Source organism: Lutra lutra, chromosome 12 (assembly GCF_902655055.1).
Source record: "Lutra lutra chromosome 12, mLutLut1.2, whole genome shotgun sequence".
In the NCBI taxonomy this organism is placed as follows: Eukaryota; Metazoa; Chordata; class Mammalia; order Carnivora; family Mustelidae; genus Lutra; species Lutra lutra.
In genome coordinates, this window is record NC_062289.1 from 78,690,989 (window position 1) to 78,714,960 (window position 23,972).

The window sequence follows — 23,972 nt, forward strand, 5'->3', positions numbered from 1 at the left end:
AGGAGCCTGAGAACTGCACTGGGCTTCCCTCCCTTGGCCTTTCCGAGAAATCAGGAACCTTTCATTTTAGAAATTAATATGCATTACAAAACTAATAATACGGATTTATGGTTGCACTTGAGGAAAAATTAAGGGAATAAATAATCCAAAGTCTTCACATGTGTTGTCCTTAAGCAAAACCATGTCCAGGTGATTTTTCCGCTTCCTACTGAATTATTTACATTAAGATGCCCAGCCGCCAGAGTGCTTCTCTGCAAACCACAAGTACGGCCCCCACCAGGCCCCTCCACGGGGTGCAGACTCTCAGGGCAGCCCTGGGCAGGAGGCAGGTGGGAAAGAGCCCCCCAGGAGAGTCACCCCCTGGGGCATGAGGCTCAGGTGCCCTGTGAGGGCTCCAGCTCAGGCACCCGAGGGTGCTGTTCTGGGAACCTCACCTGAGAAGCCTCCCCGGGCCCCTCTCCCCACCCCCGCAGGGACTCTCCAAGCAGGAGAAATCCTGGCCTGGTCAGTAGAACCCGCATCCTTCCAGCCTCAATGCTGCCCTGGTGTCCCCGTGAGCAGCCAACAGCCAGTGCTGGGGCCCCTCCTACCATACCCCCACGAAGGACTGGGGGGCCAGGGTGGACCTGGGGTCCCGATTCAGAGACAAACCTTCCTCCTGACAGTCCATCAGACACACACCTGAGGCCCACGGAGGCTCCCCCTGGAGTCTGATTTCACAATACTGACCCTCTGCCAGCTGCTCCAAGAGGGCGGACCCATCAGCACATCCTGAGTCCCCACCGGAGAAGACCCTTCCTGAGGGACCCCACCGTGGGCTGGGGACCCCGCATCTCCAAGGGCTGCCTCCTCCCAGGGGCTCCCAGGCTGGGGCATCCCCGTCCAGGTCTCGTCTGCACAGGCCGGACGCTCTAGCCCCACCATTGGGGCTCCTGGGGCAGAGCCCAGGCACCGGCAGAGGGAGGGGACCCGTGCCTCCCTGTTTGTGCGGCCTGTCACACACACTCAGTGAGGGTCCGCCCGGACCTGGGGGTGGTCCCGGTCCCGGTGGAGGATCCAGGACAGAGACCCCTGTCCTCCTGGAGCCCCGGCTGCATGAGCGAGTCCAGGACCTGGGCTCTCAGACCCCGGAGCAGCTGCAGGGGCCAGGGGTTCTCGGGCCCCACCCCAACACCAAGGACAACTCTGCAGGAAGGACCCAAACTTCCCAGGGGCCACTGCATGCATTTATCATCAGGGCACCCTCACGGCGGTCTGACTGGTCCAGCCTCTCCTGACTGCAGACCCACCATCCGTGTCTGCTTGAATCCTCCGAGCAACGGGGATGTCACCACCCCGTGAAGCAGCCTCCCATGGGATGGTGGGAAACACCTTCCTGCTGGCCCAGCTCTGCAGACACACGGCTCCATCCTGCAACCCCTCTTCCTGCTTTCCCGAGTCTGGTCTCCACCTGAGCCCCTGCCCCCAGCTGCCCCTGCTCCCAGAGGCCCCTATAGCCCCTCAGCTCCTGATCAGCTGGGCATCCCAGGACCCTGCTCAGCCACTGCCTCTGCCCACAGACTCCCTCCCTCCTGCAGCCTCAGGGCAGACCAAACTCCCCACTGCCCACGCAAGGCACCAGGCAGGGCTCCATGGGACAGCTCAGAAAGGAACCGTCGGGGCCCGGAGGGATCCAGCCCGATGCTGGGCTTGCTTTCTGCCTCCTCATTGCCTCTAACCTGCACCGACGTTCATAGCGCAAGGGAAGGACTGAGTCCACAGCCTGGGCTCCAGGATCCACTGCCCCCAAACGTGCAGCCTCACGGGGGAGGGCGAGGAAGCAGGTCCCCTCATGGTTCCAACCTCAGGCTGGGCTCTGAGGCGGAGGCCTGCCCTGCCTTCCAGAAACCTCCGAGCCTCTCTCTACAAAGGAGCTCAGTTCCTCCTCCCTGCTGACGTTCCAACTCCTCTCTCGGCTGCTCAGACCCGCAGTTAAGGCCACAAGCGGAGCAAACACGCCTGCCTTCCTCCTCGGGCTGAGCCGCAGGTGACACGCAGCCCCGACCTACACCCGGGGACCGATCCTGCAAGGCCACTCACCTGGGGACTCAGGCACCTGTGAACGATGCACGGGGACAGGCTTCCTGCCCCACAGCCAGCCCTGAGTTCGCCCGGGGCACAGAGGACAGGGAGCGGTGGGACCCTGGTGACCTCCGTGTGTTGGGGCCACGGCTGGAGAAGCCCCGCTCTCTGCAGACACACGCAGCCCCGTTCCCGCCGGCAGACCAACAGTCTGAGGGCGAGAGCAGGGGACACGTCAGCCTCTCTCCCAGACGACCTGCTCCCCTTCCCATCTGTGGGTTCAGACCCCCAAGGGCAGCTCTCCTGGGTCCTCGCCTGGGAGTCAGAGGGGATCTGCTCCTGGTGAACCCTCACTGTGGGACCTCATGGGTGCGGGGGTCCTTGCTCAGGGGCCTCACCTGGGGAAACTTACCTGGAGGCACCGCACCTGCAGGAGCCTCACTTAGGGGCCTCACCTGGGAGTCCACACTTGGGGCAACCTTACCTGAGGGACCTCCCCTGTAGGGGACCTCACCTGGGGAGCCTCACAGGGGTTCTCAGAGGCCTTGACATTGGGAAGGGGCCTGAACTCTCCTGGCTGTGGCCTGAGATGCGGGGAGAGGCGTCTGGGACTTGGGCAGGCCTCTCACTCTGACCACTGACCCCAACTCACTTTCCTTCCCTCAGGCTCGGAGTGGAATTTCCAAGGTTGCGGGGCTGCCGCTCCCCCCGGGGGCAGGAGACCTGTCCTCAGAGCACAGGAGGAGAGATCTCCTCCGGAGCAGAGCTGCCTCCGCTCAGCGGCTCTGGCCTAGGCGGCCTTGTGCTCAGCAGACAAGCGAGCTGAGAGCCAGAGGGTTGGCACCTGACCGAGGGCTCAGGTGTGAGTCGGGGGCTGTTCCTTGCTCACGTGGGGCAGGAAAATCCTCCTCCTCTCCCCTCCTGAGTGGCTGGCTGAGACCCGCCAGGGAAGACAGATTAAGGAGACAGAAACCGGGAAGCGCACTAACACTCATGCCGCAAACACATGTGAGGACACCGGGACACAGGGAGCCTCCCCTGCAGCGGCTGAGAGGTGACCTAGAGGCCTCTGCCCAGGGAGAGGGCAGGGATGTAGGGCCCGGGGGAGGGCGAGTCGCCCCAGAAGGAAGACTAGGTGGAGGCTAGTTGGTGGCTGCAGGAGGAACTCTGTCCAGTCCCAGGTTGGTGTGCACGTCCAGGCTCCTCTCTGGCGAGGGGCGGTTATCCTTACACGAACACTGCCGGGACTGAGGACCATCAGGCTCCCGGTGCAGGACGTGTGTCCAGGCTGATGAGGGGAGCGCAGGGACAGCCTCTCTCTGAGTCCCAGCTTCCACGTGCCCGCAGCTTCTGTGACCCACGTCCAAAGCCCTCCATGCTGTCGTTCTTCTGTGATGGAAGTTTGTCGGAGTCGGGACCACAGGCAGTACCGAGACCTGGACCTGATACCAGCGAAACTGCTCTGAATCCGGGAAGGACGCCCGCCCCGGACAGTTCTGGGGTGCAGGAGACGCCTGCTGACCAGCTAGCTGCTAAGCACAAGCTGGGCCCTGGGAGGAGAATGGGGCTCTGTGGAGGAACCTTCCAGCAGCTCCCGCTGAACAGGTGTCCTGGCAGGATGCTTCTGGGGAATCTGGGCCCTTGATACCATACGTCAGAACCAGGTCTCCAGCCGCAAGTCCTGTCCTGGATCCACAGCTTGCACATCACGGCCCGGACCCACACAGCACAGGTCCCATCCTGGATCTGCATGTCATCGTTGTCCCTTCCTGGACCCACACAGCTTAGGTTCTGTCCTGGATCTTCAAATCGTTCCATGTCCCTTCCTGGACCCGCACTGCGCAGGTCCGCCTGCAGCCATCCCTGTGGCCTTTGTCCACAGTCCTGGGTGGCTCCTCGTCCTGAGACCCTCGATCTCCTGAGTCCTGGGAGTCCATCCAAATGCAGGTAGCCCTGGCAAGAGGCTGCATATGCACCCTAGCCAGGCCCGCGCCCACACACACAGGGTCCAGAGCCTCTAGGGAGCATTGGGCTGCTGACCATCCCCCACGTTCACCAACACAGCCCTTCCCTGCGAAACCTCAGCTCAGAGTGGGGCTGCGCAGACCTGTGGCGGCTGTGCCAGGATGCGCTGCAGGGCCCTCGTGGTTACAGGCCTGGATTCCTGGGGGCCCTGGCCTGGGCCATAGCCGCCTCATCTCCCCTGACACCGTCTGCCTGCGGTTCCCGAGGGTGGTGGGTGGGACAGGACAATGCACGCCGCTGACCACCGACCTGCGCAAGAGGCCAGCATTGAGTTGCTTCTGTGTGGCTCATGCCCAGTCCACAGTGTGAGCCACTGCCTGATGGCCTCCCTCCCAGGGGTGTCCCAGACCCTGTTTCCCCCTAGGGCAAAGTCACTCAGTCCCTCTGTACAGGCTTCTCCCTAGGTGGGGTCTCAACCAGGGGTCCAGGGACCTGAGGGCCTCGTGGTCCCCCATGAGCGCAGGGGGTCCAGACAGCCTGAGGAGCCAGAAGCTACACCGTTTCCTTGTGAGAGTATCAGGTTGGGGTCTCAGCCTCTCAGAGAGCTCCTGGTTTCCCAGGACAGGAGCTCAGACAGCAGGGACAGCGCGTGGGAAGAGCCAGAGCCAGGTACCCCGCCCTGGGACTGCCCAGCATCCAGCCCTCTCTGAACCAAGGCCCATGGGCTGAAGAGCCAGGCCAATCAGAGCCCCAAGTGGCGGGACTCATGTAATTGGCTGAGAGTGTGCATATGACTCATGTCCATCCAATCACAGCCCTGGGTGCTGTGTGGGCGGTCCCAGACCAAGCCCCTTTTCTGAGGGATCTGAGTTCAGCATGGCGGGAGCGGGGGCGGGGGGGGGGGGGGGGGGCGTGGTTATGTAAAGTAATACAGGCACTGTCATACAAACTAGCACAGGGTCCGTCGTTATGTAAACCAGTACAGGGAATGTCGTTATATAAACTAGCACACGTCCCGTCGTTATATAAACTAGTACACGTCCCGTCGTTATATAAACTAGTATATATATTAACTAGTATAGGGTCCATCATTAAGTAGCTCAAGGTCTGTCATTACATAAACTAGTACAGGGGCTGTCATTACATAAGCTAGTACGGGGGCCGTCCTTATATAAGCTAGTACGGGGCTGTCGTTATATAAATGATATGCAGCTGCCATATATAAGCTAATATGAGACTGTCCTCATATAAACTAACATAGGAGCTGTCATTATACAAATCAGTACAGGAACTGTCGTTATATATATTAACACAAGAGCTGTCGTCATATACACTAATATAGGGGCTGTGGTTCTATAAATTAATACCGGAACTGTGGTTATATCAGCTAATAGAGGGGTTGCCTTTAATAAAACATAGGGACTGTCATTATATGAACTAATACAGGAGCTGTCATATAAATTAATACAGGGGCTGCCTTTAATATAAACTAATACAGGGACTGTCATTATATAAACTAATTCAGGGACTCTCATTATATAAACCAATAAAGGAATTGTCATTATATAAACTAATACAGAGACTGTTGTTACATAAATTAATACAGGAGCTGTCGTTATATAAACTAGTATGGGGACTGTCGTATCATAAACTAGTACAGGGATGGTGGTTACCTAAACTAGTAGAGGGGCTGTCGTTACCTAAACTAGTACAGGGACTGTCGTTACCTAAACTAGTACAGGGGCTGTGGATACCTAAACTAGTACAGGGACTGTGGTTACATAAACTAGTACAGGGGCTGTGGTTATCTAAACTAGTAAAGGGGCTGTCACTAAACCAGTAGCGCAGCCGTCTTCAGGGAGGAGCTGGCCTTATATTAACCAATACGAAGAAGACGAAGCCTCAAGATGGACAGAGAAAAGAGGGCCGTGACTGTGCTTTTTGAAGTCCGGATCCAGCTTCTCCTGATTTTGTTCATTCTGCTCAGTTAGATGAGTCGGTCAGTCTCCTACTGAGCCTAGTTGGCATTGGGTTTTCTGTCTCCTGCACCTGGAGGGGCCTGGAATGAGACATTCCAAAGTTATCCAGGCACACCTCTGTGCCTCCCTGTGTTTTACCCACAGCCCCCTGGCTGGACGAGCTCACGGTCCAGAGGAAAGCACGGTGCGGGGAGCAGACCTAGGATCTGTGCCTTCGGGAGCACGGCCAGGGTGACCACATGTCCTCACAGGGAGATGCCCAGCACTCAGCAGCCCTCGGAATCGGTCCTGAGCCGAGCTCAGCTTTGAGATAGGTGAGGAGCTCAAACCATCTTGCTGACTGCATGAAAGAGAGACCATGGCAGGCAGGCTCCCGCTGAAATGCGCTGGGGTAAATCCTGTGTCTTGCTCTGCAGCAGCAGAAGCGTCCTTCCTATGCAAAGAGCACAGGTGGGAGGGAATGGGGCCTGCTGGCCCTGCGCAGGGGGCGCTGGTAGACTGGGTCACAGGCTGCCTGGGCAGGGAGAACTGTCCCCAGCAGACACACTCGCTCTGCTGCAGGGACTGTCTGGGAAGACTGGCTGAGACTCTGTAGACCTTCAGCACATGCACTCCAGACTCCAGACTCCAGACTCCATCAGAGCAATCAATACTCCCTTCAGAACAGACCTACACGCTTCCCCGAGAATCAGGGCCACCTGCCACGAATCCAGCGCTTCTCCCAGCTTTTACCCTGAAACCAAACTCCTCTGCCTCCCCCTCTCCAGCTCCCAGCCGTGCTTCTCCAGCAGGACCCAGGCACCAGGCCCCGCGGCGTTGGGAGGAGCGCAGCCAGGCTGAGCCTCTGCCCCAAAGGGCAGGTCTGTCCGCTACGCAAACAGGTGACGGGTGTCCAGGGCCTGAGGGTGGCTCGTGTCCAGACGTCTAGCCTGGTTAGTGAGGAGTGGGATCATGGAACGAGGGACACTGTGTCATGACACTCCCAAGAAGCCGCCCTTCTGGAGTCCTAGCGTCGGAGGCAATTCTGGAGGAGGCACACGTGGTTTCCAATGGACACGGAAGCAGTCCCACGTTCCTTTTCTTCTTTCATGTAACATAGTCACTGACGAACCACTAAGAGTTCAGTGCCCCACTGGGCTATAGTCTCTGCAAAGGAGAGGCTCTGTGACCACTCGCCCAACCTCTTCCTCGCTCTGTGACAGCAGAACAGGGGAAAGATGCTTTTCTCACCCAAGGACGGGGTGGAAGGTAACCAACCGGGCAGGGGTTACCCATCAGGGTCTTGTCCCCTGTAGCATCTACATGAGACTTTATTGTCCACCCAACCTGTCATTCCATAGATGTTCTTGAGCACCTACTGTATACCAGGCCCTGGGCTAGTACAGTCCTGGATCACACTGTGGCCCAGTAGAGACTCATGGAAGTAGACCGAGTTGTCAGAACTCCCATTTTCAGACGACAGAAACACAATTCCAAATGCCAGGGGCCGAGAGGCCTTTGTCCGTCAAGGACCAGGAGGAAGGGTTCTGAGCTGGTTGTTCTCTGTGCCCCTGCTGCTCTGCTCCTCCTCCGCCCGGCTCTGCTCTGTGCAGGGCGGCTGGGCCCAACTCTGCCTGAAAGCGGCTCCTCCGCTCCTGGTTGGCTTCAGCTAGTTGGGGGAGTTGGCAGGAGCCTGGAGGGCGGGAGGAGAGGGAGGCTGGGGCATTCCTGCTTCTGTCCTGCTGGCCTCTGGCTCTGACAGAGGCTGCATTCCTCTAAGGTCCCAGGTCCTGCCCACGGCTGCTCTCCCCAGGCTACAGCTGTCCCTGGCCTCCAGAAATCCTGCTTTCTCCCTTGTCATTCAGACAAGCTCAGGATAAAGACTCCTTACTCCTGCGAGAACCAGGGGTGCTTCGTGTTCCTGTGGTTCCCCTGCGCTTGCCTGTACGTCTGAGGACAGCTCTAGACTCTTCAGTTATGCATGCCGGGTGGGTCATCTGGTCTCACCTGGGTCCCACCTAGGTTGGGTGGGCTAGCTCACGACAGGCGGCAGATGGGCACGAGCACCATGGGGAAGCAGATACCAGACAATGGAACACCATTGTGTCCCCTTCACTTCCTGCTCTGACTTTATTCCCTGCCGTGCTGGACCAGCTCCCCCGGGGGGCAGCAGCTGGAGCCTGGGCACACCTAGCTCAGGTGGGACAGCTTCCAGTCTGTGCCTGCTGAAGGTGGGCTTCTGCGCCTTCCAGAACTGGAATCATCTCCTTTGTCTCCTATTGCTGATCTAACCAATTACCACCACGTCCATGGCTCAGACATGAATTTGTCCCGCAGCTGTGCAGGGGAGCCGTGGGACATGGGGCTCGCTGGGCAGAAACCACTGTCTCACCTGGCTGCCTTAATTTCCGAGGCTCTGGGGCAGGATCGCTTCCTTGTTCATTCAGGCTGTTGGCAGAATTCCTGCGGTTGTAGGACTGCCTCCTTGTTTCCTTCGGGCTGTCAGCCCAGGGCCCTTCCACTCGGAGGGGCCGTGTGAGTGTCTTGGCTCAGGGCCCCCTGCTCCGACTTCAGAGCTCCTCTCACGCTGCATATCTGCCCTCCTCCTCCCGCCTGGTCTCTGGCCAGCGGGGCAAGGTCCTCCCAGTTTCAGGACCCGGACTAGACTGGCCCCACACAGGTAATCCGGAACAGCCCCTCCCCCTTTTCAAGATCTGTCCCTTCGCCCCATCAGCAGAGCGCCTCTCCCCTGGGAGCTGACACAGCTGCGTGCTCTGCACCAGCGCGTCGACGTCCTTGGCGGGTCATTCTGCTGCCACAACACCACGGATGCGGATCAAGGCTCTGCACCCTGGGTCCCTAGGATGTTGTGCAGTGATTTGCAGACGTGCTTGTCCACCCCTATCCTCTGACCTAGGGCTGCAGCCTTTGCAAGGTCGAGAGCAGCCTCATGTTTCCAAAGGTGCATCCAGTGACTGGATGCAAAGTTGACTCTTCGGGGCACGCGTGGGCAGGTGGTTACTGGATAAGGCGGGTCGGGGGAGACAGGGGTGAGGGGCTGCATGTCCCATGAAGGGGTGTCCCCAGCCCAGCACCAGCCACAGCTATTGTGTGGGATGGCCCAGAGCTGCCCGAGTCCTTACCACACAAGAACGTCCAGAACTCCGAACTGCCCCGGAGCTTCTCCATTCCTGGGCACTGGCCGCTGGTCTACACTGCTGGAGCATTGGCCGGGCCAAGTCCTGCCCAGCCGCTGGCCCTGCTTCAGTTGCTGCCCAGGAGATGCTGTGTCTGACGAGCAGCCAAGTGCCTCGCGGGTTGCCAGGGACCTCCCCAAGATCAGATCTGAAGTCGCCCACTTCTGTCACCTCCCCAGTGGCTGTGCCCTGTCCCCACATAGCTGCACCCACCAGCCTGCCCTCCTCCCTCCTCCCGCTGCCCGTGGTGTTCCTCAGCCCCCATGTCCACCCTGGGGCCCTGCGGGGCCCAGCAGTGGAGGGTCCCCTCTCCACAGAGAGGACAGTGCCCAGAGTGTACAGACCGATCCCTGGGCTAGAAGCATGCACCCGTGACCCCACAGCTACACGGGGGTGTCAGCAGGTGGAGACCAGCCACAGATAGCCCCTTCCAGGAGGAACCTTCCATGAAGTCACGTGAGGCTGAGAGGAGGCGTCTCACGAGATTACATCTGGGAGCGCGCAGACCTTTTACCAGAGTAGAGCGGAGATTGTTGCAAGCGGCTCAAACTCCCCGCTGCTGACCGAGGGTAAAAGGGCAGTTCTCTGACCTCAGAGGCCGACCTCACAAGACCCTGGGGGCCTCTGGAGGCCGGGGCTGCGGCCATTCTGGAGACATCCACAGCCCTTTGCGCTGGGCCCCAAGAAAGCGTGCAGACAGTGACAATAGGCCTCACAGGCGTGGCCCCGATTCTGGGAAGTTTCCCTTGTAGAATCCACATCTGTGTGGCAGAGCTGCCGGTGTGCTCAGCCACAGCTGTCGCCTTTGTCCCTGGTGCCCTGCGGCTCACTGACACATCCTATGGCTCTCAGCGCTACCCGCCGTGACGGCTCTGCCAGCCCTGCCACCAGCATCCCCTCCCGCGACGCTTCTCTCCCTCCACAGACCCAGGTCCCCCCGACCCCTGCTCCTCCCTCCCGACCACTTTTCCTGGGCTGCTCACAGGCATCTCCGGCCCACGCCCCACGTCCTGTCCCCCAGGTGCACGACCACGCCAGGGCGCGCAGCTGGCAGGAGCAGCCGGCAGGGGGAGCTGATACGTCTCTGTCCCTTGAGGCAGAAGAGGGATGGAGCGGCCTCCAGGACCCACCATCACTGCTGAGCCCGCCCTCCCCAGGAGCCCATCCACCTGGAAATGCTCTCTGCTTTTCTCTGGGGGCTGCTCTGGCGGGTGGGAGATGGACAGGGGAGCGCACCCGGGCTGGGACCCCGGCTACTCCCGGTGCGCTCGAGGACCCGCAGCCCGACCTGCCCTGGAGCCTGTCACAGATGCAGGGTCCTGGGCCCCAGCCCAAGCCTGGGAGTCAGCACGTGCCACGACACCAGTCCCAGGCCACGCTGGCCCCTGAGGGGCTCGGGGCTGAGCCACCACGGGTTGCCGTCCTCACTCAGCACAGCGTGCAGGGGCTGGACATGCCCGGGCTGCCCAGGCCAGGGTGAGAGGCGGCTGTGAGCCACTGGAAACCACAATCCACGGGAGCCTAGACCAGACACAGTGACTTCTCTCTCACAAGAAGTAGTCCAGGCTGGTCTGGCAGTTCACAGGTATCAGGGAAGGAGCCTACTCTACCTCGTTTCTTGGGATTTCTCCATATAGGGTTCCTCCTATGTCCAGCAGGACTGCGTGAGGTCCAGCGCCCACATCTCCATTCCAGCTGCTGGGGACAGGCAGGCCGCCGTGCATAGCTGCCCCATGTGCCCGATCTTCTCCGGCCACCACAAGCTCGGGGGGCAGTTTCACACAAACCAGGGCGGCTGCAGCCCGCGTCCTGGGGTGAGCACTGGAATTCTCCCGGTAGAGCCAGGCAGGAGCCTTCCAGGGGCCCCGTGCTCCCCAACCCCACACGGGCAGAGCCCACCCTGCGTCCATCTAGAAGACCCCCCCAGGAGAGAAGACAGTCCACTCGCGGAGGAGCCATCTCTCGGAACCCAGGAGATCTGTGAAACCAGGAGAACATGGGGACCGAGCTGTTTGCGATGTGACAAACACAGCTTGTTAACCTGGTAGAAGCAGAAGGGACTCGCAAATGCCTAATTACGTGAGCAGGCTCCCCAGCATGAAGGATCAGGCCACTCATCTGGACGGACTCCATTAGGCCCATTAATCTTCTTGATTCACTCTCCTGTAAGGACGCCGGCGGGGAGGAATAGTCCCACGTCGGTCGGGGAGACAGGAGGGCGGCAGGCGGCATCCCCCCAGGACTGGCCCTCACAGATCCACCCCTCAGCCCCAAACAAGAGGCAGCAGGCACATGGGCCCCTCCCATCATCCAGGGACGCCAGAGGCCCCCTGGTATGAACAACAGAGAACTCTCTCTGGTCCAAGGGAAGGAGGAAACTTCTTGGAGGAGCTCCGTCCATCAGGGACCCTGGCAATGTCTATCCTCCCGCCGCCATGGCAGGGGGTTAGCTGTGGCCTGGCTGACTCCCCTGGGTCACACCAGGCTCCATGGTTCTTGGGCAGAGGCCAGTGACCCCTCAGATGACACTGGCCGAGGTGCCTCCCATGCCTTTGCGTAAACCAACCCCTGGAAGAATGATGGGACCTTAAGCCCGTCGTAGAGGGATCGTCCCTTCCCCGAGTCACACAGGGCAGGGTTCTCTCAGGAAAGGAGCCACGTGGCAGGTGTTGGTGGAGACCCCAGGTGGCACGCAGCTGTGTGAGAGCAAAGCTAGAGTGCCTGTCCCTGCTCCTCCTCCTACAGAACAAAACCTCCGACCAAATTGTCAGGAACCCCGGACTCATCCACACGCCGACCTGAGACACGGACTGCTTGTTTTAGATTCCATTCTGCCTGGGTGACAACCCGGGGTGATTCGGGGACTGTGCACCCCCCACGACCACCAGCTTTCCAGAGTTACGTCCAAGTTCAAGGGAGTTTATGTGGCACCAAACTCCAGGGAGGGAGGACCAGATCCCCGGCTGCTGCCCCCAGGAGCCTGCTCGCCGGCTCCCCCTCCTTGGTCCCATGAGGCTCCAGAGACACGATGATAGGATCATTCTCCCGCAGCTGAGGTGCCTGGGGGGACTACGGGGGCCGTGGTTAGGCCCACCTCATCATCACTGGAGCCCCTTCCGCCGGGCAAGCACCGTGTCAGAGCTCTATCCGTTCCAGGGAGGGCACTCCTTCCAGGGCCGCTGGTCTTCCTGGGTCCCCCCGGGGGGAAATGCCTGCTCACTGGAGAAACACCTCTGAGGGTCACCACCCTAGACACAGACCCAGGAAGGGGGAAGAGCTCTCGTAAGATCACAGGATTTCCCTGCCCCACATGTCGGCCCGCGGCAGGAGGTCTGGGGGTCCCCGGGGCTCGCGGCTGACAGAGCTGCAGCCTCTCTGGGGCGTGGCCCAGGGCGAGTCCACAGTCAGGAGCAAGGGCAAGATCAAGGACCACAGGGGAACCGGAAGCCTTGGGCACCAGCAGCCCAGCCCCGGGCCAGATTAGCACAGGCCCTCCCCCGACCCCCGCTTCCCTCGGTCCCTAATACCCAGTTCAAACACACCAACCGCCTTTAGCAACAACAATGTTAGAAAGTCAAGGAGGAAAAAGGCGTCGGAACCAGACTCACAGGCTGCGCAGGTGTGAATCCTCGGGCAGGGAATTTAAAGGGACCGTGATGAACACGGTACGAGCCGTAACAGAAGCCGCAGACAACGCGCGAGAACAGACGGGCCGTGAAAGCGGAGACGCGTGGACCTGAGGGAAAAGCAACAGAACGCCGGAAACCAAAACCCTTTGAGAGAAACGCAGAACGCCTCTGACGGGCTCCTCAGCAGGCCGGATACAGCTGAGGAGCGATTCCCGTGCTTCAGAAATTACTTAAAAAATTAGTTAGAATATGCGTTAAAATCTGAAAGCCAATCAGTCTGAATTCTCCCGAACATTTAAAGACGCAATTCTAACAATTCTAAAGCCGTAAACAAACGGAGACTCCGCATTCGCGTGTTGAAACGTTGCTCAGGACTGCTCTGGAGATCTCCTCACCAGCAAGCGACTGTGTAGATGCTGAGAGACTGAGTCTAAAACACGGCAAGGCCACGTATCTGGGAGAGCCAGCGCGACCCTGAGGGAGAAAGGGCACGTGTGGGGACTCACGCATCCCGATTTCAAGACCGCGAAGCTATGGCAGTCAGGACGGTGCGGTGTAGGAAGGAAAAGAGACAAACAGACCAACAGATGCAGAGGAGGGCCCGGGGTGAGAGCCTCACAAACACAGCGGCCAGCAGACCGTGGACAAAGGAACGGAGACAACTCCGGGAAAGGCCACCCCTGACGGGCAGTGGTGCCGCTGGCTGCGGCGAGGCCTCCGCGTTATCCTTCAGCACCGCACAGAGCTCCGTTTCTAAAGGACTGTATATTTCAGCTCGAAGGTACACGTTCATCCACGGATGGCCGCTCTCGTGGAGGTCGGGGAGCCCGGGGAGCTGCGGCTCACGGCACAGCAGACACTGCGCTCGGCAGCCGGGAGAGGAGAGGGCAAGAGCCTCATGGCAGCCTCGCCCCCTTCCCTGCATGGCCTGCAGCCAAGAGACGTCCTGGCCCGTGATTCCCCCCAGGGGTGAAGAGAGAGCCACGCCCCAGCTGCGTGGACACTGCAACACCCACTCCTCAGCCCCACTGAGCGCCAAGGTGGCCGTGGGACTGGGGGACAGGCAGCAACTGGGAGGACGCAGCCCGGGCTGTCGGAGCACATCCAAAGGACACAGATGCTGCTAAGCCTGCCTCAGACTCCATCAGGAAGCTGGACCATGGTCCCCAGACAGGTCCACAGCAGCCCCCACACTGTGCCGCCTGTGGCCAGTTCCCCGTGGGGGCCGCAGAGAAACCCCCGCATCTGGGCCAGCCCCACTGCCCTGGGGAGAGCAGAGGGGCCGCTGGCCACTGGACCGGCACTTTGCAGGGTCAAAAAAGGGCGTATGAAAAAATGAGCACCGACCCTTCTCAAACTCCCAGCAAACTGAAAAGGAGAGAACGCTCCCGAGCTTCTTTAACGACTGTAAGATAATTCAAGGGTTTGCTGAAATTTTTGTCACCGGGTACTTCATGCATTTTTGCTACAGGGAAAATTATGAATGGCATGTGGTGATTCAGAAAATGGTTGTGCAGAGCAGAAGTCTGAGAGCCGGTGGCTGTGGGGGGCACATGATGGGGACGAGGAGGACGAGTCCGTCTGTTCTGCGGGTCCAGCAGCAGCGTGGGAGAGCCGCGCGCCGGGCTGGGTGCTGACGGAGGCTCCTGCACGCCGCGCCCCGACTCAGGGGGACACACGGCTGCGCAGACCCTCTCCCTGTCCTCCCTCCCTGGGCTCAGGGGCTGGTGCTTGTGCCCTACTGCCCTGCCCGGGGAAGGGAGGCTCCTGAAAGGTGGGACGTGCTGGGTACACAGGAGGCGCTGACTACATGTCTGTCAGGTGACTCCCAGGGCGGGATGTCACCCATGTGTGTTTCTCCACAGATTTCTGTCTTGAGACTTCATTCCGCTCACCTCGCACAAGCCAAAAACTTGAGGACCACACATCACCGTCAGGACATGGAGAGTTTATTTCATAAAAAATCACGACATATTTTCACTACTTGGTGGCATTCATCATTTTTCCTGTGCTGTGAACTACCGTAAACACATGATTCTTCCCAATTTCTTGTCTTTGGCCAAATTGTGTGCAGATAATAAAACGCCGCAGAAGCCCAGATCTATAGCCTATAAATAAAGTGCGCGCGCTCCTTCATTAGAAGTGAAAGGTTTCTTCATTACTCCCCTTGATATATCAGCTGTGTAGAGCGAACATGCTGAGCTTAAAACAAAGAATTCCACCTGAAGGAAAGACAGCTCCATACTCGACGTGCTTCCCCGGAGACGAAGGGGGCAGCGGCCCCAGCGCAGACTCGGGACTGCGGCGCTCTCAGTCCTCGGGGCTCGCGCGCGACGAGGCTGCAGTGCACAGGTACAAGCTGTCGGTTTCGGGAACCACGAGGAGAAGCCTGGTAGGGGGCTGGGCAGCGTTCCAGCCCCCCCGCCCGTCCCTGGGGCCCACACGGAGGTCACCACCACCGTCACCCCGTGCTGGGTTGGCTGCTGCCCCTGGGACCTCGTGAGGAAGCAAGAACACAGCTGCCCCTCAATTGACACGTGGCTCTTGGTCGGACCCCTCCCCGCATGGGACATGCCTGTGGGGGACGGCGGCAACCGTCGGGATCAGGTGGCCCCCGAGCGAGAGGGAGAAGGCCCCTGGAGACCTGGCGGGCGTGTGGGGTGGACAGGGCTTGGTGCCACCACAGTCACAGTTTACAGAAGACTTTCCAGTATCACCTACAGGCCTGAACATCTTGCCCCCACGGCTCATGCACACCATCCCCGCGGACGCCCTGGTCTAAGCTTTCCCAGCCTGCTTCCTGATATTCAGTGGCACTGGGGGCACATCTAAGGTCACAGGCCCTGGTGTCACAGGGACCCTGCCCACACACACACACAGCAGTAATGGTCACTCCACTTCCTGGGGACCCAGCCCCGGTCCACAAGCCGAAAGCGACCGGAAGACATAGCCACCATCAGGCCACCCTCCCCTGGTCCACGGTGTGAGCAGCCTCTGTGGCCACACGGGATGCGTGCTCACTACCCACCAGTGGCATCTGCCTGGGGGAAACACAGAACGGGTCTGTACGTGACCAGCAGGAAGCTCTGGGGAATCAAGGCCATGGGAAGCCCAGCTACGGGGCTGCGGGGATGAGGGAGGGCTCAGGTGCTCTAGCAGGGCCCCGGGCGGGGCGGACCGCCAGTGTGGAGAGAACCCCGATGGGGAGGCTGGGAGCTGTCCCTGCAGCGGCCCCATCCGGCTCCTCCCACAGATGGGCCCTGAGCAGCCAGCAACCCCCCGGCCCCAACCCTCTGTGCAGCTGGAAGGCGAGGGTGGCCCACGGGGCTCCAGCCTGCACCAGGCCCTCTTCTTAGAGCTTGCTGTGGCTGATTCAGCAGGTCGAGGACATTCTTCACACTCCTTAGACACCCCCACGTGCCTCTGCCTGAGCCTGCAGGGGTGCCTCGGGGCCTTCACCTCCCCCGCAGGACCCTGCCTCTCTGGCCCCAAGTCCCCATCACGGCGCCCAGGCTAACTTGCCCTCGTCGTGCTGCAGCCCCAAGGTCCTATGTGCCCACGGCAAGTGCCCCAGGGGACAGTCACTTGGCCATGGGAGGACCAGAGCTGGGAGGGCCGCCCCCTACTGTGCATCAGGCTTCGGGCCCAGCAGCGGGCTCTGTCACACGGGGAGGGCCAGAGGTGAGGATGCCTGTCAAGGGGGCCAGGACCCCCACACCCAGACAGCAACAAGGAGAGGGTCCCACGGAGAAGGCAGAGTGTTTCTTGTGTTTAGTTTGCGGGGTGCGTCTGAGCAGCAAGACGGCCGGTCAGCGGCCTCCCTGCTCATACAGTGGACAGGTCCACGCGGTGAGCAGAATGGCTGCTCTTGTCCCAGGGGCTGAGCTTGGTAGACACTGTGCCTGGCCGGGTCCCATTCATCTGTGAATCACAAACGAGTGAACTCTGAAGACGTGCTCCCAGGACAGGAAACCAGATCCCGGGCAGTGCAGAAGCGCTGGCCCAGAAAGCTGCATGAGGCCCCCTCAACCCATCAGGGCCCCGCTGCCCTCCGGGGAAGAGAGCCCTGAACTCCGGGGGCACACTGCCTCCCACCTTCTGCGCAGACTTCCTTCCTTGTCACTTCCCAGAGCTGGTGTCGCACACGCTCACTCCCGCTCCTCTCTGTCCGTGTGCTCACTCCACATGCACGCACAGAGCATACCTCACCTTTGTGGCAGGCTCTGGGCTCACAGGAGTGACCAGTGCCAACCATATTCTTGTCCCCATGCTCTACCCACCAGCGGGAGACACAAGACAGTCACACATGTCAGTAAACAGAATGAGCAGTTGGTGGTTATGACACAACACAGCCCAGAAAGTCCCTCCCGAGGACAGGACCCCTGCGCCAGGCCCTGGGCTCAGCCAGAACACACGTCATCCGCCCCAGGCACCTGGGGCCCTGCCCACATCTGCACTTCCCACAGGAGGAAGGTGAACCGAGCCTGGTGTGGAGATGACAGGCTTGTCGGGATCCCTGAGCACCAAGACTCGGTCCTTGGGTGTCTGCAGAGGGAAGAGACCCATGCAGGAGATAAGTTCCCTGAAGGCCGGGCTGTGCCTGGGGACTTTCATGCCTCCTGGGACACTGGCAGCACACCCCGTGCCTGCCTCCTCATCAGCTCATCCTCCTTCCTCCTAAGTCAGTGCAGAAGTACTGGCCCTGGGAGATGGGCCGCTGTGGACATACCGTCACCCCAGAGCACATGCAGCCCCCAGGCCGGATGAAGAATGTAAAAGGCCGAGCAGGCGGCGCCAGCGGCCACGCCTTACCACCAAGCCCCGAGCTGGGCAGCCACCTGCACGACGTGCCCCTGGCCAGGTCAGGCTCAGGGAAGGAAGGAAGGAAATGTGCTCTGTCTGGAGGCTCTGGGTTTAGGAGGCCCAGGAGGGCAGAGGCCTGGTGCCCAGAGCCAAGGCCAGCAGCCACTGGGACTTTCCAGATAACAAGGAAGAAGTCCAGAGCCCACGGGTCCATGAGAGCAAGCACACAGGCATTCAGGACAGGACTGAAGCGAGAAGGAGGTGCAGACCCGACACTGCACGGCACTCACAATGTCAGAGCTGAAGGGCTTCGCATTAGCACTGCGGATGGAGCTGCTCGTGAGGCTCCAGACCTTGGTTTTATGTTTGAAGGCAGCCCTCACCTTTGAAGGCAGAACAGAGGATGGTTAGAAGCCATTTCAGCGGTGGAAACAGCAACAATAAAGGTTGTTCTCCAAGGCCTCTAGGTTTTGTGCTGAAATAAAGTCCCAGAATGGGCAGGATCTGGAAGCATCTGTCCAGACTCACTGCCCCAGTTGGCAGGTGTGCTCTGTCCCCACCACCTACCAGGGCCCACGGAGCGAGGAAGCTGGGACTGGTCTGCTCCCTGCTGGCCTCATCCCAGTTCTGGCTAGGACACATGCTCAACAAGGAATGGTGGAGGGGGCAGAGTGTGGCCAGGAGCAGGGACAGAGGACAAGCAAGGGAACAAATGCAGACATGGGGTAGGCCAGGCATGGCTCAAGGCCATGTCCGCTTCCCATCATATGAACCACAGTTTTGGGCTCTGCTGAGCTGCTCCCCTCCACCCCTGGTCACCATTGTCCTCAGCGACTCACCCTGCCCACCTCCAGCCATCCTCCTGCCCCCAGTATCCCTTCCCTCCCCGCCTGACCTGTATCTCCTATGAACAGACCTCCCACAGAAATAGTGCAGATGGGATAGCACCCCTCTGCCTGTTCCCACTCACTAATCCACAGGTGCCTCCCCATGACCGAGCCCAAAATTGTCTCAGATGTCAAGCCCACAATGTAAGCCTAAGTATGGGTCTTGAGAAACAGGATCTAGAGCAGCCTTCACCCTGCCCGTGGCCAAGTGCATGGCAAGTCAATGTCCAGACTGCACCTGAGAACGAGCCCACTCCCAACTGCCCCAATGCCTGCGGAGGGCAGGGGACACAGTGGCCCCAAGTCCTGCGGTCAGGAGACCTCCTTCTTTCACCCCAAACAGCCTCCTCTTGCCTTTGGGGGGCCATTGGAAAGACAGCTACATCTTACTCTCCCTAATGTGCCAGCCAGGTCTTGATTCTGCAGATTGGCTGCCCCCCACTATCTCCATCACCCCATCCTCCGCAGAGCCAGGAGGGCCTGTGTGAGGCCAGGAAGGAGATGCCTGGAGGTTGCTCAGCAACCAGGAGGCAAGAGAAGGGCTGATGGAAAGCAGCCTATAGCACACAACTTGTGACCATTACCAAAGCCTGCCTGGACACTGGCCTGATGGGGCAAGACTTTTTGCGCTCTGTGCCCTTCCAGAAGTGAAAAACTACCTCTGTGTTTCCAGGAAGTAGAATAGACATACCTCTGAATTCAGGAGACAGTGGAAAAGGAAGATGAAAAACCCCTGGGGAGGAAGGGGAGAACACAAGATTAGGCTCTCACATTTTGTCACAGCACTCTCCAAAGCTTCCTCCCAAGGCCATGTGGGTTCTGGGACGGGCACTGGTGTGGCTCACCGCTGGGGAGCCTGCAAGTGAGCTGTTGACGATCCTACGGTCTGGAGCCCCTGAGAACGGGAGGCATCCAGATCCCAGTGTGAAATCCAGCCTAGAGGCAGGCACCACTGTGCCCACTGTGCTGTTTGGGCAAAGGTACAAAGGCAGGACAGACCCGGGGATGAGTAAAATGCTGGGAATGGACAAAGGTGAGGACATCTGAGAATCAACTGAACTGAGCCTTCGTGTCCTCCCAGATAGCATGATGGTAACAACGAAGCAAGCATGAGAATGAGGATGTCCCCAAACTCTGAAGACAGCTACCGTGTGTCCGGCACTGGCCAACACCTCCCCTGAGCTCGCTCGCTTAGTGTGGAAGCTGCGCCAGGAGTGGGTCCTGTTACGGTTCCCACTTCATGGAGGAGGGACTGGAATGCAGAGAGGATGAGTGATGGGCCCCGGGACCCAGCTGCGTGACAGCAGCAGCCAGGACATTCACCTTCTCTGGTGAACGACCGGAAGGAAACAATGTGTGCGGCTTATTACAAATCAGAAGCAGCAACAGCTCTTGTAAGATGCAGTCCCTGGTCAGGAAGGCCCCGAGCGCCCCAAAGACGGCGCAGGTGGGCCGAGCTCACGCTCACCAGCACACAGCTCAGGCTCAGCTGTGGGGCTGTGGGGGTGGGGCACTCACTTCCACTCTCCCTTTGGGGGTTTGTGGGTCTGGAGTGCAGGCTCTGAGCACCCCAAGTCTCCGATTTCTAGGCTGCTGCCCCTTCTCTGCGCCTCTACACAGGGAACACACATGTACCCAGACCTGGGGCACACGCCGTCACCATCTCTGCGACCTTTCCAGAGTGGCATCCGTGCAACCGTCTTCCCTTTGAGGCCCCGCTGTGCTTCCCACCGACAGTGGCTGGCACGACGAGGCAGCCCTGCTGCAAACAGGCCCCATGTGCAGAGACCCAGGGGCGGGCTCCATCGATAACCCTGACCTTGGCCCTGGGCATGCCCATGCTGGGTCTCACAGGATATGTGGCGGGAGCAGAGAGGAGGGCCTCCGTCCCACGCTTGCGACAACCCGCTGCACACGTGTCTGCTCAGAAGCAGACCGCTGGCAGGGCAGTCCCACAGGTGCTCACCTGCAGGGAGTTGAGGACAGCAAATATATACTGGAAGGCCAAGGCCTGGCTGTTGACAGCAAGCACGCCGAAGACCCACGAGGTTCCCAGGATGGGCAGCAGCACGGCCACGGCTTTTATTGTCAACCTGAAAGGGAAGTGGAGATGGCCACTCTGGGGGGCAGGCCGGGGGGCACTGGCCTCTCAGTGGGAGGCCGCTGAGAGGGAGCGGACACGGCCCTGCCAGGGGCCAGACCTGAGCTCCACCCTGCAGGGAACCTCGGGTGAGGAGTGGAGCGCTCGGGACCTGACACCGGGTCCCTGCCCGGCCAGCTCGGGGCCAAGCCAGCAGCTCTGCCTCTGCCCTCCTGCAGCTGGCACCGGGCACCCAGCAGCCATCATGCCCCCCGGGGCACCCTCAGCTGATCACCATGACCCGGCCGGCAGCAGGGCTCGGTGGGAAAGCTGATCCCCGGCACCCTCGAAGCACAGCAGAGCCAAGGCTCCAGGGGAGGATCCAGCAGGGAAGGATGCACTCTCGGGTTCAGCCTCACGGGCTCCTTCCCAGAACGTGGGCTCCGCGGACATGGTCCCTGCTGCGTCTGCAAGCCCGGAGCAGAGCTAGCTCCTAGTCTGCTCCCAGGGAACCCCTGAACCAGTGAGGCAAGGCCCACGTGTTGTCTGATCCCAGCTGTTCTTCCCGTTGCTCACAGTCTACCCTGACTTCCGGAGCGGCTCGGATCTGCAGGCTGGGAGGTCTGCACCTGGGCTTCAGAGGAAAGCTGTGCTTATCACTGGGCGCACTGACTGCACATCAGCCTCGCTCACAAGACCACGAGCGCCAGCGGCTGGGCTGGGGCTTCATTGCCACGATCCCGATGCACAGCCCCACGCCCGGCCCTGTGGGCTCTCGGGAAGTGACTGCCAAGTGCAGGAGCAAACGCGCGAGTGAATGAGTGATGGACAGACTGACGAGCGTGCACACGGGCACACACACATCCAGCATCCCTGGGAGGAGGGGCGACACGGCCAGCCGAGCTCCCTGGCGGGACACCCAAATCCCGGTCCTGACAGCTCCAGGCCACAAACCCTGAAAACCAGCGGATGGCCCCACAGGTCAGCTGCCCAGGGAGCGGCAGCCCCACATCTCCTTAAAGTCAGTACAGTCAAAACACCGGAATCCGGGAAACAAGCCATCACGGACGATGTACCTTCATCTTCACATATTGGAGAATCCGTATAAGAAAAGAGCAGGCTTGAGAAATGGGTCTCAAACTGTGCTGTTTTTTCTTAAAAACTGAAGCCTCAGAACAGAAAGTCTTGGGGAAGACATGTCCAGCTGGTGCTCTCTGAGGCCTCTTGTTAATGGGCCAGAGCTGCCGGGGTCCCTCGTCACACACAGAAGGAGCGGGTTCCTGCCCTGGGGGGAGGCCCCGGCAGGTGGACACACTGCCCGACACGTCCCCTCCCGCTGCTCCCCAGGCCACCCTGCGTGGGTCTCAGTCCCCATGAGCGTCCCCCTCCTCTCCCACGGCTCGTGGGTGGGTCCTCGTGGTCCTCAGCCTCACCCCTGCCCCCAGGAGCCTGGATCTCACTTGTGAAAGTGGAACGTTCCCTGCTCCTCTCTGGGGAGTCTGGAGTCCCTCAGGAAACAAAGACTAAGGAGGAGGAGAAGCCCCTTCAGGCTCCTAAGGAAGCTCGTCGTCCTGTTAGTCACTGTGCAGAGCTGCTCTGCACAGAGGACACAGCCAGATTGAAACCAAGGCCTGAGAAGGAGGACATGGTCACATGCAGCCACAGAAGCCGTCCGAGGATGCCGCAGTTGCCGCCACCCTGCCTGGTCTGGAGCCCGGGGGACAAGGCCACACAGGGGACCTCAGAAGTCAGTGAGGGGGAGCCCCGTGGAGCCGTGTGGAGAAGCCCCAGCACAGGTCACGCAGCCGGGTCATCCTGCAGAGCCACCTCTCTGTCCAGAGGCACGGCCTGAGCTCTCCTGGGAGGAGTGGGACCCTGGGCTGTCAGGTGCAGGACACGGGAGTCCTCAGCGGTCGGGCCAACAGCCAAGGCTCTGCAGAGACACAGAAATGTGCTCCCCGACCTGGGAGGCCCTGCCTGCCCTACGGCGCTTCCCTCGGAAGTGTCTGGGAGCTGAGAAAACCCATGAAGGCCAGAGCTGTTTGTCAGTCCAATTCACGGTGTTGGGAACTCATTACAAAATAATTGTCTAATCGATTTGCTACTGACATATTTACTGCTTTTGCTCTCAGATCGGAAAAGATATAGTGTAGCTAAAGTAACTTGCAGAACGTTAGCTACCTCGTGTCCCTGTCCTAAATGTTCATGACAGCCCCCAAGTTCCTTGAGAGGAGCACCTCCCCCACTTCCTGGGCCTGTGGTTTGGGGTGCTGAATGCCCCCCAGAGCCAGGATGGCCCCTGGGACTCAGGTCCGGGGGAACTGGTCACTTCCGTTCTGCTGTGACTGGTTCTGGGATGAGCGTGTGACGCGATGGGAGCCCCGGCCTCCAGCCTCAGGACCTCAGTCTGATCTGGGATGCAGGGGCTTCCCGTGTCACCAGGGTCACCAGGAGGCAGGTCCATCTGAGCAGGAAGCCGACCGGGGACACGGGGACGAAGGATGGGGGAGAAGCCGGGTCCCCTGGATCAAGCAGGTCGAGACTCCCTCCTGGGCTTTGTGGATCAACCCCCTCGCCTTCACCCAGTTTGTGCTGGGTCTTCAGTCCGGTGCAGTCAGGGGAGCCCTCCCTGATACAGGGCCAGGACGCCTCGAGCCCAGGAGGCATGGGCGAATCCCTCCCCAGAGGGACCTGCGCCTCCTCCGGGGGACCAGCCCTGGAGCTCCTCGGGAAGTTCTACCCTGAGGAGGTTCACCTGCATTGACAGCCCTCCACGGCTAGGAAAGCAAGGCATGGAGGGTGCTATGGCAGGGGCTGGGGCAGGACCGAATCTAGAATCTTCCTCCTTACCCCAGGGATGAGACCCCTTGCTTTACAAATGCAGCAGCAAGGCTGGAAAAGGGCTGGTCCTGGTCAGGCGGTAATAGCCAAGCAAGGTCTCAAGCTCAAAGCTCCCCAGTGGCCCCTGGCCTCGAACAGCTCTGTGCAGGCAGGACCGCCACTGATGGCCCAGAGTCCAACTTACTTGAAGGCGCTGGGGTCCCCATGTATCTTGTAGTTGTCGGCGCTGATCTGTGTGATGACCCTGGTCACAGCGATGAGGATGCCGACATTGACCTGCATGAGGAAAGCAACGGGACACAAGGTGAGGCCTGTGGCCGCAGAGCCCCGATCCCCCCAGACGGCTGCCCAAGCCGCCCCTGGCTTCCGAGCCAGGAGGTAGTGTCTCTGCAGAAACCTGGCCCACAGGGTCCCCGAGCATTTCCACTGTCCTTGCCACATGCAGCAGCGCCCTCTGGGAGCACATCTGTGCCCGTGAGGAAGTTCTGAACCCAGGGGCACAGCAAGGCCAGGCCTGGGGCTGAGACCTCACTTCGGCGTTGCTCACTCGG

The 23,972-nt window shown here is 60.0% G+C and overlaps 1 protein-coding gene across 2 annotated transcripts in view; it reads right to left on the bottom strand.

Annotated features, from left to right (window-relative positions):
- Window positions 1-14,737: 14,737 nt before the first annotated feature.
- Window positions 14,738-23,972, bottom strand: part of ADGRD1 (adhesion G protein-coupled receptor D1) — a 125,171-nt gene continuing 115,936 nt past the window's right edge. For both annotated transcript variants that reach the window (XM_047697578.1, XM_047697577.1), the window contains 5 exons: window positions 23,606-23,697; window positions 20,467-20,593; window positions 19,192-19,233; window positions 17,904-17,996; window positions 14,738-16,731 (listed from right to left, as the gene is read on the bottom strand). In XM_047697578.1, the coding sequence (XP_047553534.1) occupies window positions 16,636-16,731; window positions 17,904-17,996; window positions 19,192-19,233; window positions 20,467-20,593; window positions 23,606-23,697 (450 nt within the window). In that variant the 3' untranslated portion in view covers window positions 14,738-16,635. The remainder of the gene's footprint in view (window positions 16,732-17,903; window positions 17,997-19,191; window positions 19,234-20,466; window positions 20,594-23,605; window positions 23,698-23,972) is intronic.